At 34.1% G+C, this 17,448-nt stretch overlaps 3 protein-coding genes and 1 long non-coding RNA gene across 4 annotated transcripts; all 4 read right to left on the reverse strand.

Moving 5' to 3' along the window:
• Positions 1 to 250: 250 nt before the first annotated feature.
• LOC133692889 (protein TRANSPORT INHIBITOR RESPONSE 1-like) lies at positions 251 to 3,228 on the reverse strand. The gene is made up of 3 exons (XM_062114057.1): positions 2,635 to 3,228; positions 1,716 to 2,211; positions 251 to 1,384 (listed from the first exon to the last, which is right to left on the reverse strand). Exons 1-3 carry the CDS (start codon positions 3,096 to 3,098, stop codon positions 587 to 589), a joined length of 1,758 nt encoding a protein of 585 aa, XP_061970041.1. The 5' UTR covers positions 3,099 to 3,228; the 3' UTR covers positions 251 to 586.
• A 454-nt stretch (positions 3,229 to 3,682) lies between these two features.
• Positions 3,683 to 5,990, reverse strand: LOC133691740 (uncharacterized). Its single transcript, XM_062112344.1, has 5 exons — positions 5,422 to 5,990; positions 5,182 to 5,305; positions 4,588 to 4,917; positions 4,396 to 4,506; positions 3,683 to 4,305 (listed from the first exon to the last, which is right to left on the reverse strand). The coding sequence occupies exons 1-5, from the start codon at positions 5,988 to 5,990 to the stop codon at positions 3,775 to 3,777; spliced, it is 1,665 nt and encodes a 554-aa protein (XP_061968328.1). The 3' UTR covers positions 3,683 to 3,774.
• Positions 5,991 to 6,476: 486 nt separating this feature from the next.
• LOC133691741 (uncharacterized) lies at positions 6,477 to 10,363 on the reverse strand. Its single transcript, XM_062112345.1, has 3 exons — positions 8,073 to 10,363; positions 7,511 to 7,610; positions 6,477 to 7,401 (listed from the first exon to the last, which is right to left on the reverse strand). Exons 1-3 carry the CDS (start codon positions 10,361 to 10,363, stop codon positions 6,601 to 6,603), a joined length of 3,192 nt encoding a protein of 1,063 aa, XP_061968329.1. The 3' UTR covers positions 6,477 to 6,600.
• Positions 10,364 to 14,047: 3,684 nt separating this feature from the next.
• LOC133690863 (uncharacterized) lies at positions 14,048 to 16,011 on the reverse strand. Its single transcript, XR_009841519.1, has 3 exons — positions 15,525 to 16,011; positions 15,391 to 15,443; positions 14,048 to 14,340 (listed from the first exon to the last, which is right to left on the reverse strand). It is a non-coding gene; the product is annotated as an uncharacterized LOC133690863 (long non-coding RNA).
• Positions 16,012 to 17,448: the final 1,437 nt, after the last annotated feature.

The following is a 17,448-nucleotide window of genomic DNA, read 5'->3' on the forward strand; positions in this document are numbered from 1 at the left end:
TTAAATTAAAACAATAGCAACAAATTAGGATACTTGGCAAACAGAACACTAAATTGCTGAAACCAAGCAATCATCCCAGATGAGATAAATATTTCCCAATCAACAGGCAGATGAGATCCGAGTTTTGATACTAACTGAAACCCTAAAAACTATAGAGTTGAGGTTAAGGTGGAGAAAAAATGGAAAGAGAATCCAGGAGGCGGATGCCCAAGAAAAGTTGAATGCATCAACTCTGCAAGTTCTCACTGTGTTTGAGAATATTAGACTTCATTACTAGGGCAGTAGAACAACGACACAAATGAGTCCCAAAAGGTAATAAATGCATCAAGATGCAAAAATTATACACGATCACCATCCCATTTTAACACTGATTGATACATGATATACTAAAATAATCACAAAATTATCATCTCTTTATTAACCTTTATGAGGCATCCAATAGCTCAGTCAACCATAAAATAATCCGGCAATGAGCTCTTGAGGCTCAGTATACCTTTCAAATAATGAGTAGCATTTAGAGCATGTACCTGCAGTGTCCATTCACTACAGGCAGGGGTCTTGATCTGTAATGAAGTATGAAGACCTGTCAAGAAAACCTTGACACAGAATCTGCATCCATAGTCCTAACAAATCCAGGCATGTCAAGCCTAGGTCCTGCAATGGTTCTGTATATGTAAAGCTTCTCAACAGGGCAGCTTTCCGGCCTCGATTCTGGAGGTCCCCTCTCATCAATAACTTCAACATTGAGCCTAGGCATCTTCTGACCTAGCAGCTTACATGCTCCAAAACTCACTGAGCAAGAAGACATCCAAAGGGATCGCATTGTCTCCAGCTTTGCAGCATTGGCCAAAAGAGCCTTATCCCCAAAGGAACAGTCCCTAATTTCAAGTTTGCAAAGCCTTTCACACCCAGACAGCACATGGTGGAGTCCCAGATCACTATCGCCAGCAAATGCCACAGATAGCATCTCTATTTTTTTTCCATAAGTTCCAATGTACTCAAATACACGATCAGTCAGTAGACCTGAGAGGGAAAGACGCCGGAGATCCTTGTAGTTTTCAACAATGGCTCCAAAACCCAAATCCAGAGGCTGAAGTGTTTGGTAATCAGCAGCCTGAGGTTCAATAATACAAAGACGGAAGCAGGTCATGCTTGGACGGTTCTTTGCTACTGTAACTAGAGCAGCATTAGTCATTTGACGGCAAAAGTACAGAACTGACTGAAGCTTAGGACAGCCTTCAGAGACAGAGACAAGGCCCCTTTCTGTCAAGGATACATTTGGTTCTGCAGCAAATGGGTCAGATGGAAACACCCTCAACTCTGTCAGGTCCTTGCAACATGCTGCAAGAGCTTCAAGTCCAACGTCTTCAATGTAATCCAGCACCTGCAGTGATGCCCTTTATTAGCTTGAGTCACGTAGAATAAAAAAGGCAGGATTTTTTTTTCTTTTTTCTGGGAAAATAAAAAACAGCAACCTAAACTTGAGTCACGTAGATGCAAAGCAGCATCCAAACATGGTTGTGCAGCAGCCATGAATGTGGTCCCATATGATAAAACTTTTAAAGCAAAAATTGGCAACCGAGCATGCAAGCATCTAACTCGCACCATAAACTCCAGCTTTCTAGAAATTTATGCCTCTTGCCAAGTGAGCAAGAAAATATGCATTCAGAAACAAAAATCATGATAGAAACTTAAAACTAGAAGGTAAAACTTACCCATAAACGGTGCAGATTCGGGCATTGACTGACAAGTTTAATGAGATCAGCGCTTTGTATATTGGCATATCTCAAGTTCAGTGATGTTAAGCCAGAACAGACAGGATAAACTGCTGGGAGGTAAGCTGGATTTACATCCCAAAACCCAGATAGACTCCTCAGACGTTCTTTACACGCAGAAAAAGCTCCAGCCAGGTTTGAGAAGATTTCAGGCTGCAACTTAGCCGAGAAATCACCTGTGCCCAATTCAACCAGTTGTGGTGCTTGGCGAATAAGTTTAGCAAGCCTCTCAACGGGCACAGCATGGTTGAGCTGAAGAGTCTTCAGATCAGGACAATGGCCAACCAGGCGCTCCAGAGCTGAGAAACTCAGCTCAGCCCCTAAGCAGGAGATATTAAGAGAGACCAGTGATGTAAACGAGTCAGGAAAACTGTTCAACCACTGCCCACTTGGATCATCCACCTCACTCTCTCGCAAATCCAGCTCCCTCAGATTCCTGTAAACAAGTTGCGCAAGTGATGAAATGCACAAGACACAAAAATATACTAAATTACAACGATAAAAGCGTGATTTGGCATAAAATTAGCACTCCATCACTGTCCTTATCATTGAAAATGATGACTTCCTCATTACTAAAGTTACTTATCATTTGCTCGTTAAGTCAGCCATTATCATCACCCTCCTCCATAAGTGACAAATTAGCACAAACTACACCAGGTTTTCAAAATTCTCAGCTCCAAATCTACAGAACAAAGCTAGAAATTAAACCCGAAGTACAGCACTCATGAAGTTTTAAGCACAAATAATCATGAAAGAAAATAACAACAAAATCACATCGACCAATTAAAATTTGTTTTGAGTTCAGACTCCTCAAAGAAGGGCAAATAAAGAAAGAGGAACGCAGCAACAAGAAAGAAACCTGCAATCGGCTGCAATGGCAGAAAGTCCATCCGTAGAGAAACCCTCACAAGACGAAAGCACCAAAACCTTAAAATTTTTAAAACTCTTAGCAATAACCTCCAAACTCTCGTCGGAAATCACCATCCTCTTCAACCTAATCTCTTCCAACCAAGGATAGGCGGTAGCCAACGCCGCTATCCATGGGTAAAAGTAACCTCCCCAACCGTCAGGCACCAAATTAAAGTCCGCAAAGTGTGGCTTCCCTTTGAGCTCCACCGATCTTAGCTCCGGAAACCTCCTTATAACCATATCAGGCCTCACCGCATAACAGTTACCAACAAATATTCTCTTCCTACACCACCGCTCTATCTCGTACCACGACTTGCACACCACCGATACGGCGTTCCTGTCTTTGTCGTTTGTAATAAACGAGAGCACATGCTCTAGCACTTCCTCCGGGAACGTACTCGCCTTGTTCGGCATTGTCAATGCTAAAGCAAACGTGCCGTTTATTAAGGACGGGATTCAATTCCGCTCCGTATGAAAACTAGAGATTTGCAGAGAGCGAGAGAGTCTGGGGAAGGAGTTCTGGGTTTCACTACTAAAAAATGGAGTAATTAGCAACGGACGATTCCGTTGCAAATAAAACTAACATCCGTTGCTAAAACAATTTAGCAACGGAATCAGCAACGGCACAAATCGGATGCAGATTTGTCGTTGCTGATTTTTTTGCAACGAATTTATCCGTTGCTGATTTGGCAGCAACGGAAAATCCGTTGCTGACATTTAGCAACGGATAATCCGTTGCAAAACTAGCAACGGATTATCCGTTGCTGCCAAATCAGCAACGGACAAATCCGTTGCTCATTTTGTGAATCAGCAACGGATTCTCCGTTGCTGATTCATGCATTTTGTTTTTTTATTAAATTAATTTTTATTTATTTATTAAAATCACTTTTAATTTATTTATTTAATTATTTATCAATAATTTAAAAATTGTAGAATATATATAACCAACATAAATTAATTAATATTAAAACTAATTATATCATTAATAAAAAACAAAATAAAAATAATATTCATATTATAAAAATTTAGTTAAACTTGCATTAATACAATTAAGTTCAAATACAATAAAAAAAAACAACAAAAAATACAATCATGGTGCTGGTTGCGAAGACGAACCATGATATTGTGGATCAACAGAAGATTGAGCAGGATATAAAGGTCGAGGTGTAGGTCTAAAAATTGGTTGAAATGCAGGACCCATAGGTGTCATTATCTGAGGAGCCATAGGTGGCGGTATTGATGGAGTCAAAGGTGGTGGCATACCTTGATCAATATTTGATGTCCCACCATGGTATCCAAGATTGTTCACAAGATATTCTTTCATGGAATCCATCTGCCGTTTCATTTCAAGAATAAAATCATCTTTTTTCTTTATCTCCTCTTCTTTATCCTTTATCTCCTTTTGCAATGCTCGATACGATGAACTGGGATATGATGACTTCACCGAGTAGGAATGTGATGAAGAGCTTGTACTAACTTTTGATTTTGGCATACGAGGTGCACCATATACCCTACCCTTTGTAACTCCTCCTGAAGCCACACACCAAGCTGCTCCATCAAATGAAGGATGATTTTCCCGATCAGTTCCATACTTTGAAATCATCTCCATTTTATAATTTTCCTACAAATAAAATACATGCAACAATAAATTAATTTGAATGTTGAATAATACTTAAGTTATATTAAGAAATAATCAAATAAAAATACATACAACCACTTTTTTAGACTTGTTGTCGATAAAGCTACCAGATTGCTTAGTACTTTGATGCAAAGCTGTAAAGACATCATCCCATGGAGGTTCTTTTCCACCAGCTTCCTCTTGCTTTCAAGATTAATAAATATTATAAAAGATAAATATACAAATTTTAATTTATTATCTTAAGCATTAAAAAAAAATCCTTACCATGTTAGCTCGATATGATGCAAATGACACTGTTCCTCCAGAATGAGTGCTTATTTTGCCATCTGTTTTGGTTAATCGATTCCTCCTAGCAGATTCAGATCTCCTTTGAAATTCAGGGGTGGACCAAAAATCTTTGATCATTTGATTCCAGTCATCATTGTTTATCCAGGCAGGACCTTTATCAAGACAATCTATAATATTTGTAGTGTTTTCTTTTGACATGGCTTTCTTGCGAGCTCGGGTCAATTGTTGATTCAAAGCTATCCTAGCCTTATCTTCCCAAATATTACGAACAATCGACTCATCTTCCTCAGGAAAGGAATATTTTTTCTACCAAATAATATATATACCAAGTAAAAAGAGTGCACAAAATTTCAAATTATATAAATAATTAATCATATTGTGTTATCTTGTTCAGAATTTGCAAGATGATATAATAACTAAAGAAATTAAATGATATTAAAGAGTAAACAAGAAATAAGAACAAATTATAACACAAATCAATCATAGCTATTTAGTTGATAATTTTTATAATTCTACATTAAAGTTATCAAAATTAAAAAGAATATTATGACAATTAGTGTTGGTTCTTACCTTAAACTCTTTAAAGAGTTCATCCCTGCACATTGAATCTACTTTTTCCCAAGAGTGCCATGCTCCCTTAAAATTGGACCTCAAAATATCTCCGATTGCACGACCACACGATGCATTATTGAACCTGAAAATATATAATAACAAACTTATATTAAACAAATAATTACACAATAATAAGTAATTTTTTTCATACCTGAAAATATAACCTTAATAAGTTAGTTATTGAAAGTTTGAACTTACTCGGTTGTTCCATACAAACAAAGCTCTTTTTTTCTTGTTATTGGATCTATTGACGTGTCAAAACCCTTCCTTTTAACACTTTGATCATAATTGTATGGAGAAGATGTTGAACCGTGATATGATGGAACACCATCGTGATCCTCATCACATACACCTCTCTCATCACATACACCTCTCTCATTACTACCGTCTCCCTCATCTTCATTTCTAATGTTCACATCATCATCATTACCTTTAACTCTCCCATAACTCCCATATAAATTATGTCCTCCATAAACAAGTTGATTATCTCGAGAGAAACCTCCTTGAGTTTGAAGCAAATCTTGAAAACGAAAGCCCTCACAATATTGATATGCATCAACCCTCCCATAATCATGTTGAGGAGGATGTGTACTCCCCAAAGTAGGTATATAATACTCATTTGCGTTCTGATACACAGGTTGATGAAATGTGGATCCTTTGTTATTATGCCTTGATGTAGTTTGAAATGACTTGGATGAAGTGGACCTGTCACTCCTAGAAGTGGACCTGTCACTCCTAGAATCTAATATGGATCCTCGTCGAGGCATGCTAAAAACCAGAAAAAATAACTAACATTTAGAATATGGCAATTTATACAACATAACAATAAATTAGTTCATAGTTAAACTATCAGGAACAAAAAATTCACAGATATTTTCCCAAGATTGTCATAACTAGAATGAAAACAAACTGTTACATCTCATTGACAAAACTCAGCCATGAAGTTTAAATTGTCAAAAGCCAATTACCACAAACAATAATAAAAATAATAATCTAAATAATTAATTAAGCAAAAATCAAAATTTATGAGTATGCTTACCTTGATGTTTGGTCCTATAAATCAAAACATTGAGTAGGAAGAACCCTTTCTTTCACGCTTCAGCATCTGTAAGCAAGAAAACGAATCACAAAATAAAATATAACATCAGAATCACAATTTAAAGATTGATACTTGAAAGGTTATAAATGGTTTCAAAGGTGAATGAAAATGATTTATGTAATGTGATGCATAACCCACACTTGAATATAAAAAAAAAAAACATTGACAGCCTAAATATTGTCAAATAATATGAAATCATGCATACATATAATAAAGATAATTCATTACATATACTACAAAATATAATTAACTTGTGCTACTCATTATTATCATCATTCCTAACCATCACCACCATAACAATCATCCTCATCATCATCATCTTCTTCTTCTTCTTCACCATCACCATCACCATCACCATCACCATCACCATCATCTTCTTCTTCTTCATCTTCATCTTCATCTTCATCATCTTTGTTTCCCCAATTCATGTCAAGTTGAATCAATTCATGTTGCCCGATTTCTTCATAATAAGATGGTTCAACAAGTATATTTGGATCATCAAGTGTTTGAGTAGGAAAGACACGACATGATTGAGAAATCTCATCTGATTGATCAACATCAAATGATCTCACATTGTTGGCATCTTCAATAAATTCACCCATGTCAACATTATAACGACTTCTAGCAGTTGTCTTAATAACCGTCCACCATTCAGATGATTTATTACCAGGTGGATATGTATAGTAGACTTGTTGACATTGTTGTGCTAACACAAAATCATCATTTCCGTGTAGTCGAGATGTATGCTTGATTTCAACCAAACCATTCGAAGGATGCACTCTAATCCCTCGTTTTGTATCATACCAATTACATTTAAACATAAATAACTTGCACTTACTCCCCAAGTATTTTAGCCGAACAACTTCTTTAAGCATTCCATAATAATCACGTTCATTATCATCATAGCAACTTCCTTTCACACAAACTCCACTATTCATTGTCTTTTTAAAACGACCATAACGTTGAGTATGAAATTTAAAACCATTCACATAATAGCCATTATAACATTTCACTGAAGTTGAAGGGCCCATAGCAAGTCCAAAGAGCTGATTTTCAATTCCATTAGATTGGTATTCCACCTAGCATAATAGTTAACTCCATAAGAAATAATGATTCAAAAGAGATTAATAATATTTTTAAAGTAGCTAATTGACATAAAATATAAATTAATTTTACTAAAATACTTACATTATTTTTTAACCAATTTGGAAAGATCACTTCGCATAATTTTTCAATTTCACCATCACTCGCATGTGGTTGTTGTGACTTTAGCTCTTGTCGACATTGCCTAAAATTTTAAAATGTTAAAGTTAATAATAAATTATTATAAATTTAGTACAAATTCATATTTCATACTTACTTTAAATAAGGCTTCAATTCTTGACAATTGAATATCACATAGTTATGCGCAATTTGCATTTCAGCATGTGACAACTGCCTTTTATAAAATCTTTTGGATAATTTTTTCCCTGGATAGGAAAAAATAGAGAGACATCCATCTACACTTCTAAGGCCACCATCATCATTCCGTGGAACTCGATTCCAAATTGTTTGCACGTCATCACCAAAATAATGAGATGCAAAATTGGTAATTTCATCAATCAAGTATGCTTCACATATGGAACCCTCAACTTTAGCTTTATTGGTCACTTTCTTCTTCAAATAAAACATATACCTATACCATTTCTGTCAATTAGTTTATTTTTAAAAAATAAAAAGTGAATAAAATTAACATAGTATGAAAACATACCGTTCAAATGGATACATCCATCGATATTGAACTGGTCCACCAACTTTTGCCTCATAAGGTAGATGTATCGTCAAGTGTTCCATGGAGTCAAAGAAGGATGGAGGAAAAATCCTTTCAAGTTTGCAAATTATTTCGATTATATTCATCTGCATTAACTCCATGTGCTGAGCATTTAAATTTGTTGAACAAATATCTCGGAAAAATACGGACAGTTCAGTTAATGCCTCCCACAGTGGCCTAGGTAAGTAAGGTCGGAAAGCGGTTGGAAGAAGTCTTTGAATGAAGACATGACAATCATGGCTCTTCATCCCTGAAACCTTACATTGTGCCTCTTTCACACATCGTGAAATGCTTGAAGCATAACCATCAGGAAATGATAATTCCTTCATCCATGACAAAACTTCTTGTTGTTGTTTCTTGTATAGACAATAAGTGCCTTTAGGTTTGTAAAGCCGACCACTCATATCTTGTTGCAAATGTAAATTTGGCTTCTGACAATACAATTGAATATCCAACCTAGCCTTTAAATTGTCCTTACTTCTATTCGGACAATCCATTACTGTATAAAAAATGTTGTCAAAGACATTTTTCTCAATATGCATGACATCAAGATTATGACGAATCAAATTTGTATGCCAATATGGAAGCTCCCAGAAAATGCTCTTCTTCACCCAATTGTGCTTAACACCAAAGCCAGGAATTTTATCATTATATGATGAACCTCCATTATGTCCCTCAGTATACTTGGACACTTCATTTAACATTTCCAAACCAGATGGACGAGGTAAAGGAGGAAGCCTTTCAATTACTCCTTTCAAAAACTTATCATATTGAAATCTATATGGGTGGTCCATGGGTAGGAATCGTCGATGACAATCAAAAAATGTAGTTTTCCCCCCATTTTTTAATCTAAAAGCCTTGCTATGCTCCATACAATAAGGACAAGACAGATTTCCATGAGTACTCCACCCCGATAACATGCCATATGCTGGAAAGTCACTAATGGTCCACATCAAAGCTGCCCTTAATTGAAAATTTTCCTTTCTGTATACATCATATGTTTCAACACCAAAAAACCACAAATTCTTTAACTCATCAATCAAAGGTCTTAGAAAAACATCAAGCTTTTTACCCGGATTCTTTGGCCCAGGAATCATCATTGTCAAAAACATGAATGGTCTAGTCATGCACTTCCACGGAGGCAAATTATAAACAGTCACAATTACTGGCCAACAAGAGTATGTATTTGAAGACATGTCAAATGGACAAAACCCATCAGTGCACAACCCTAACCGAATATTTCTCGGATCTGATGCAAAGCTTAAGTGGACACGATTAAACTCCTTCCATGCCTCCCCATCAGATGGGTGCACCATAACCCCATTATCAGACTTATGAAAATGATGCCATGTCATATCTTTGGCATGATATGGGGACATGAATAGTCTCTGAAGCCTTGGTGTTAGAGGAAAGTATCGGAGTTGCTTCTCCGCCTTATTGGAACCTTTACTAGTTGGATTTCTAGGTTTGTATCGTGAACTTCCACAAAAATCACAATTTATTTTCATTGCATCTGCCCCATAGTATAGCATACAGTAATTAGGACACACATCATATTTCTCATAACCAAGTCCAAGTGGCCGCATAAATTTCTTGGCATCATAAAAATTTAAAACCAAATTTTCATCATTAGGCATGCAACTTTTTGTAAAGTCAATGAAATTGTTGAAGGCATTCTGAGTCAAATTTAAAGTTGACTTCATATTAAGCAATTGTACACAAGCAGATAATTTGGATTGCTTGGTACACCCATCCCACAATGGCTCCTCCGCAGCTTTCAAAAGCTTAAAAAATTTAGTTGCCTCCGGATTTGGAATTTTCCCTGCTACCACAGGACTAGACACATTATCATTGTAGAATGCATCACCAACCCCCACTGCATCCATAACCAGATTCCTATATGGATTCTCTAGACAAACATCATTCACAACATGACTCATTCCAATCGATGAAGGTCCAGCCAATATTGGTTCTGCAACATAAGGCTCCCCATGTACAGTCCAATTTTCATAACAAGGTAAAAAACCTTTTGTCAATAGATGTTTACAAACATCATCTTCCTTTAAAAACTTTTGATTTTTGCACCTCACACAAGGACATCTAATTTTTCCCCCAGATATATTTTTATCAATTGAAAATGCAAAATTGATAAATCTTCTAACACCGGTAATGTATTCAGGACGAAGGCGACCATCCATAAGACGACGATACATCCACGATCGATCATCCATGTTAATCTAATTAACATGACAACACCAATAAGCATTTTTTGAAATAAGCATACTTCTTTAACTACTAGTACTTAAACAATCTTTTAAAATAAAATATGTTCGGTTAGTATTTTATATTTTCATTTATATTTTCTAACTAGTGACAGAAGTAGACTTTTAGATTATGTTCAGTTAGTATTTTATACAGCATAAATGGGTGATGAAAAAAAAATATTTAGTTGAACAAATATTAAATAAATTTATCTTTATAATAGTTTTGGAGTTCATTTTTTTTATTGGTCCTTCTAACTTTTGTTACCACCTCAAGTAGTTTTTTTTTTTTTTGGATCATTTTATTTTTATTGGATCCATCAAACTTTTCATTTTTATTCGGATATTTTTTGCTCAACTAATAAATGGTAAATAAAATCAGAAACATGCGAGGTAATACAAGATTAAAGAATTTTTGTCATTTTTTAAAAAAGAAAAAAATGCAATATAAAAAAAAACATAATTTATTATGTGTTAGAATAGTTACTCACATTTGTATCTGTCTCTTATCATATACATTGTATCTATCTTTTATGTCGTAGTGAAATAATAATTAAATAATAATTATAATACTAGTGGATGAAAATATAAATACATTTGTTTTATAAATTTTTTAGGCACAATCCAATTTAGTTGATTACAAGTTCTACACGGACGAGCAATAAATATTGTTAATATTTATGGTTAAGGCAATCACCGAATTTAAAGAATACTATTAGTCTCTTGGATGAGGATTTGTTTTTGTATTATGACATTTTTAAAAAAAGAATATCAAATTAATATTCTTATATTTTAAAATAATTTTAATATAACAATGTTAAACAAATTAAAAAAATTTAATTTAATATAATTTCAATTAAAAATCACACGAAATTATTTAATTTGCGTGGGTATACATGTTTTCCACACGTAATTATAATTGCAATCACCGAATTTAAAGAATACTATTACTCTCTTGGATGAGGATTTGTTTTTGTATTATGACATTTAAAAAAAAAATATCAAATTAATATTCTTATATTTTTAAATAATTTTAATATAACAATGTTAAACAAATTATAAAAATTTATTTTAATATAATTTCAATTAAAAATCACACGACATTATTTAATTTGCGTGGGTATACATGTTTTCCACGCGTAATTATAATTGCAATCACCGAATTTAAAGAATACTTACTTTTTCGTAAAACTCCTAAAAGTGGTTTTGCATTTTTCAAAGTGTTGAATAACAATTTAAACATTTCCTTCAAACATCAATATCTCTCACCCATTTCTCCCATCTCTCCCTCAAAATCCGATCAACAAAATTCAATATCAAATTCAACATATTTCAAGCTGTTTCAACAGAATTCATATTTTATCAATTATGTTGTGCATATAGTAAAAGGAATCAACTTTTCCATCATTGTAATGTAAGTATTGTTATTTACCACACACCTAAATGTGTAATCATGTTTCTGAGAGTTTGATTGTACTCAATATAGGATGTAATGAAAGAAAATCATTCCATTAGTTTTCTTATACAAACTGTCAATATTGTCCCAATGAAAGGCAAAGTTCCAACTACTTGAAAAGATTACAATAAGCATGCCCAACATAAAAATTACGCACGATATAATTAAGCAACCATGTAAAAATGGAGCAAAATAGACTTACCTAAGCCCCAAGAATCAATGGCACAAGGTGGAGGTTTTCTTATTGCAACCCAATCAGATGTAGCATATTGTGATCCAATAAGCCATTCATATTGCTGGAAAAATAAAAAACATAAATAGTATGTTACACACATGTAGTTATAACAATTGCTAGTCTTTAAAACAAATTAGTGCTTTCCTCTCTAATCCTTTATCCTTTGTGTGATTGGAAATGGATCTATACTAATTAGTGCTTTGCTAGAACTGACTTCACAGTGTAAACATCAAGATCCCATCTTTTATATTCATTCCAAACAAGATCATGACCTTGAGAACCGAAAACAGCAAAAGAGTGTCTAATATTTCCAATTTCACAATTTAAATGGTCAAGTCCAGTGACCTCACAGCACTTGACCCTAGCCTTTTCCACAAATAATTCTAACAAGCCCATGCGATTGCTTGTAGTTTGTTAACTGATCCTATATCCACTGATAATGGCTAAGCAAGCAAAGATTTTCACCATCAGTTTGCATCATTCACACAGAGAAACTCAGCTAACTGACTAAAAAATGAACCATTGCACAATGCTGGTGCATTTTACATGTATCATTACAGACAAACCTGCTAAAAAACATGCGATTGTTTCTGCAATTACACAAGTTGGCTCCAAACAATTTGCTACTTTGTTCATGCAACAATCAGAGTCATCTAAAACATGGAATGTGGAAAGGAAATAACTGAAAGTGTGAATAATTTACAGACAGTCTGAAGGTCCAGACCACAAAGTAACAACTGCTGGATTACGTATTTTAGGAAGAAGGATGTGTATTTCTCAACAATGACAGGGAAGTGAACTTGTGCCATTTCAAAGGTTGATGTTTAAATAATGTTCTTCTTTTGTACCAGCTTTTCACATAACAGAACATACGATGAAACTCATGCATTGCCACAACGAGAGGCCTAATTATTTGATACAAGGAAGCATTTACACGAAATTGCTCAAAGGAAGTCAGTAAGCCCCAAGAAAAGAAGGGAAGAAGAAGGATGAGGTTACTGTGGCAGCAAGCAACCAGGACCTAGGATTTCAATATCTAAATGCAATTATATCATGTAATTAATGTGCTAAGCTGCTTGGTAGATTCATAACACTATTCTAGTACATGTATTCAGTAAGCTTATTAAATAGATTGATGGTAATCCAAAACAACAATTACTGCATAATCCAAAACAGCAGCTGTGTGGGAATATAAAAAGGATATGGTGTAAATTATAAATAAGAAGGAATCACAGAAAATAAATTCTTCAATTAATAAAATTTATTACTAGCCATTTCATCAATTCTTGAACTGTTAAAACATAAAAGCAGCACAACAATCATCAGTTCATCTTGATAAGGTAAATGCACTTACTGTTTGATCATAGGCATCTATTCCTTCACTGTCTAACAGTAAGAGATTGTACTGAGTTCCATCAAGGTCAGTTCTCTAATGTGGCAGTTCCTTTTGTACATGGCCGATGATTGGATGCTACTTGAAATCCACTGCTCTTGCCAAGAAGATACAATACACAATTCCACCTCTTAGTTAATAACTGACACATGAGGTCAGTTGCAGAAATGGAACGTCATAACAATTAACTCTAAAATAAGCTTCAACAAACAAAATTCCAGTAGATATTCATTGATAAATCTACTAGTGTACATCTTAGGTAAAGGAATTGTGCATAACATCTTAAACCCATCCAGTTATAACACTTGCTAGTCTTTTAAAACAAATCCAAGTTAAACTATGAAAAACAGAAAGGATATCCAAGTTAAACTATTAATTTTTAATATTTTTTTGGCACTTGTCTTCTCATCACAATTTTTTTCTTCTAAGATCTAACCTGAAAAATTTCAATCTTAAACATGATTCATTTTGAAATTTTAAAATAACTAGCATTTAATTTATAACAAGGAACTAACTTATGGTTTTCAAAAACATAATGACTAACTTATAAAATCACAAAAAATGCATAGACTAAATTAATTAACTCTAATTAACAATGGTAGCAGATGCAGAAAATGGTAACAGTTTGTATAAAAACAGTAAATGACATGTAGAAAAATTGCATGAACAAAGGAAGCTGGATGCATTAAATGATATTCCATGTAAATGACATGTAGTATAAGAGCACAAGACCTCAAAAGGACAAAGCATTAAGGAGACCATATTAAATAATAGTAAGAACGCAACACACCGCTTTCGTGCCAAGAAGAACCCAAAGGCTGATTAATTATTGAGGAAGATAACTTGATGCCACGCTTAAAAACCTAAGCCATCATATTGAACAAAGTCATGTCAGGACCCAGAAATTAAAAAAAAAAAAAAAGCCAAATAACAAAGCAAGCATTAGGTATTGTAACAAAATGAGTAAATATTACAGATTTTTATCCAAAATTCAATAGCTGAAGCATACATATAGATGATTCATATAGCCAGTTCCAAACTCCCTATTATATCTAGAATGCCTTTGAGTTGAAAAAAATAAAATAAGAAAATTGTTAAATTAAGGAAATTTTTAAAAACAGAGAAAGAATATTAAAAAAAATAAAAGAAATTAAATAGTGAAATTACTATATTTCATGTACTAAAAAATCATGTCCCATTTCTTGCATTGTTTCTCTAACTTTTTTAAATTCTCAATGTGACTATCATATTAAAAGCCTGCCACCTAAACCATTTGGTGATCAATAACGTTTCCAAATCATGCATGCTGACCTCAAGACAGGACAATCAAATGAAAACAGACAACATATATAGCTAATGTGGGAAATTAACTGATCACCATGCAAGGAGGAGGCAACCATGAATTGCAACCTCTTTCACTACACAATTCTGCTACTTATATATATAACAAGTAAAACAGCAAGAAAAAAAAATAATGAATGAAGAAACAAAAATAAAACAGCAATCTTATTAACAAAACACAACATCAACAAGCAAGTTTCCTTATATATATATAAGCATATGAATACATTCAAAACACCTAGGTGTCTGCACACAGGAGGACAAAAAGACTTGCAGACATCAAAGAACACCCAGCATCAATAATTCATACATAAAAATTAAATTGGGGGTTTTGATAAATTTTCAATTAAACATGCATAATTTCCATCAATCACTCTCTTCCAGACACAAGAATTGCCAGCATTCAATTTATGAACCGTAACCCTAAAAATTAATTTGGGGGTTTTCATAAATTTTCACTTAAACGTGCATAATTAGGATATAAATCATGGTAAAAACATTTCATAAACCTTATATTTTCAAATTAATAGCCTAAAACCATTATTCACAGTATCGGGAAAAAAAATTCTTACCTGTGTTCTTCAGTTACAGGTGAGGGAGATGGATCAACACGACAGAATAACACCTGAGATTGGGAAAGCTAGGTTAGAACTGTTTAGTGTAACTTAAATTGAAACAAAGAAAACAAAAACCATAAATTAATTACCTGAGCTATCGAAGAAAACAGTGCAAAACCTAACCCGTTTACAGAGAAGGGGTAAAACAGGATGTTCGATGGTGAAATCGATGGATCTGGTGCGATGTTGCCATGGGTCTCTGTTTTTGTTGGTTTGCAGAGAAATATTGAAACTGTTAAGATGAAGGAGAAGAAGATGAAGAAAAAAAATAGGGTTGCCGAAGACGAGTGCGAAGATGATGAACAGTTTCGGGTAAAGGAAGATGAAATCGATGAAGAGAGGGTGATTTTTGAACAGTTAGGAATCGATGTTATTAGGGACGAAGAAGGATACTGGAAGAGTGGAAGTAAATTAATTTTCAGCGTAAATGGTTGTTGGATCTGTATTTCGGTGTGGGGGGAGAGAGTGAAAATAAACGGTTCAGATTTTATGCAATCAACGGTCTACATAATTTTAACATTTTAATTTATTTTTTTTCAATTAGCAACGGAAAATCCGTTGCTAAATTCAACGTAAATTTTGCAATGGATTATCCGTTGCTAAAGTCCGTTGCTAATATTAAAAAAATAATATATGTGTAATTCGTTGCAAATCCGTTACTGAATTTAGCAACGGATAATTCCGTTGCTAAATTCAGATGCAAATGCCCCTGTTTTTAGTAGTGTTTTTCATGAGTGACTAGCAGATGAATTTTAACGAACTATGGTAAAATAGGGAGGTTGGGGAGTGAGATTTTGACACGTGGAGAGTAGTTTAAGGTGGCCGAAGAAAGAAAAGGGCAATGATCTCATCTGCTAGGTTAGGTTAGGTTGGGCAACGCAGGTAGGTGAGCTCTTATAATTTATGGTGAGAAGGAATAGGTAATAAAATATGTGATAATGGCGAGGGGGGGAGATGGAATCTCATCTAATGATTCGTATTGCACGGCTGGATGTGAGGGATCAGATATCGAGGGGAGCCACAGGCAACGTGAAGTGCGAGAAAAAATTAATGGGTGAAGGAGGAATGATGGGATTGTTCTGATGTGATTGATATTTAATAAGATGACCACCGTCAATCATTAATGCTATTATAGGTTTAAAATCAACTTGAACACCGAACTGAATTTTTATATTTTTGATAAATATTAACCGGATTGGATTGGAAATCGGTTCAAACCGAACCGATCCGGTTCGGTTAAATCCAGTTTTTTTTGGAAAAAACCAGGAAACCTAATCCCTTCTTATATGGATTTTTTTTTATTTTTTTTAAATTGACTTAGCTTTACATTAAAATTCACAACAACCTGATGTTCAATTAATTCACACTCACAGCAACCTGATATTCGGTTAATTCATAGCATTCAATTAATTCACAGTAACCTGATGTTCGATTAAAATCTGGACATGAATTAAATCAGATGCAAATTGGCTGACTTTTAGTTTTAATATGCTTCCCAAATTGATAAATCAATGCAAGATGCATTATCAAATTTAAACATCTCAAATTAAAAGTTTGTTCGCACTAGAAAAGTAAAAATTAACAAGCAAATACATTAGCAACCAGCAATAAATTATCATAAACATCCGAAAAAAATCCAGCAACACCAGCATCCAAAAATTCCAGCAATGGCAGCATCCAAAAATTCCAGCAATGATAATGCTATAAAAAAACACTAGCAAATTAGCAATATATTAGAGTTCAACTATTGAACGAATTAAGTATGCAAAATGTGAAGGGGAATTAACAAGGTAAAGTAAATTAATTACCCAAAACAATTATATTCCAAGATTACACCAAGTCACCAATACTACTTACAAACAATCAGTTGAGATTTTTAAACTCTTACCAAATTCTACAAAAACATAAATTAAAATGTTAGATTAAACATGTAAATAAAAAATATCATAAAATAACTATATTTAAATTTATAAGAGAAATTACCTGACTCAATCATCTCAGAATTTTCAATAT

This window comes from Populus nigra, chromosome 4 (assembly GCF_951802175.1).
Source record: "Populus nigra chromosome 4, ddPopNigr1.1, whole genome shotgun sequence".
Taxonomy (NCBI): Eukaryota; Viridiplantae; Streptophyta; class Magnoliopsida; order Malpighiales; family Salicaceae; genus Populus; species Populus nigra.

What these genes read in the sequence shown, in the direction of transcription:
- LOC133692889 (XM_062114057.1), bottom strand. Translation starts at nt 3,098, where the DNA reads ATGCCGAACAAGGCGAGTACGTTCCCGGAGGAAGTGCTAGAGCATGTG. An exon ending in GCCATTGCAGCCGATTGCAG is followed by an intron (nt 2,212 to 2,634) that starts GTTTCTTTCTTG and finishes ACTTGTTTACAG; the next exon opens with GAATCTGAGGGAGCTGGATT. An exon ending in CGAATCTGCACCGTTTATGG is followed by an intron (nt 1,385 to 1,715) that starts GTAAGTTTTACC and finishes GCATCACTGCAG; the next exon opens with GTGCTGGATTACATTGAAGA.
- LOC133691740 (XM_062112344.1), bottom strand. Translation starts at nt 5,990, where the DNA reads ATGCCTCGACGAGGATCCATATTAGATTCTAGGAGTGACAGGTCCACT. An exon ending in TGTTTGTATGGAACAACCGA is followed by an intron (nt 5,306 to 5,421) that starts GTAAGTTCAAAC and finishes ATATATTTTCAG; the next exon opens with GTTCAATAATGCATCGTGTG. An exon ending in ACAAGTCTAAAAAAGTGGTT is followed by an intron (nt 4,306 to 4,395) that starts GTATGTATTTTT and finishes TTTTATTTGTAG; the next exon opens with GAAAATTATAAAATGGAGAT.
- LOC133691741 (XM_062112345.1), bottom strand. Translation starts at nt 10,363, where the DNA reads ATGGATGATCGATCGTGGATGTATCGTCGTCTTATGGATGGTCGCCTT. An exon ending in TGGATGTATCCATTTGAACG is followed by an intron (nt 7,611 to 8,072) that starts GTATGTTTTCAT and finishes TTAAAATTTTAG; the next exon opens with GCAATGTCGACAAGAGCTAA. An exon ending in CAAATTGGTTAAAAAATAAT is followed by an intron (nt 7,402 to 7,510) that starts GTAAGTATTTTA and finishes CTATTATGCTAG; the next exon opens with GTGGAATACCAATCTAATGG.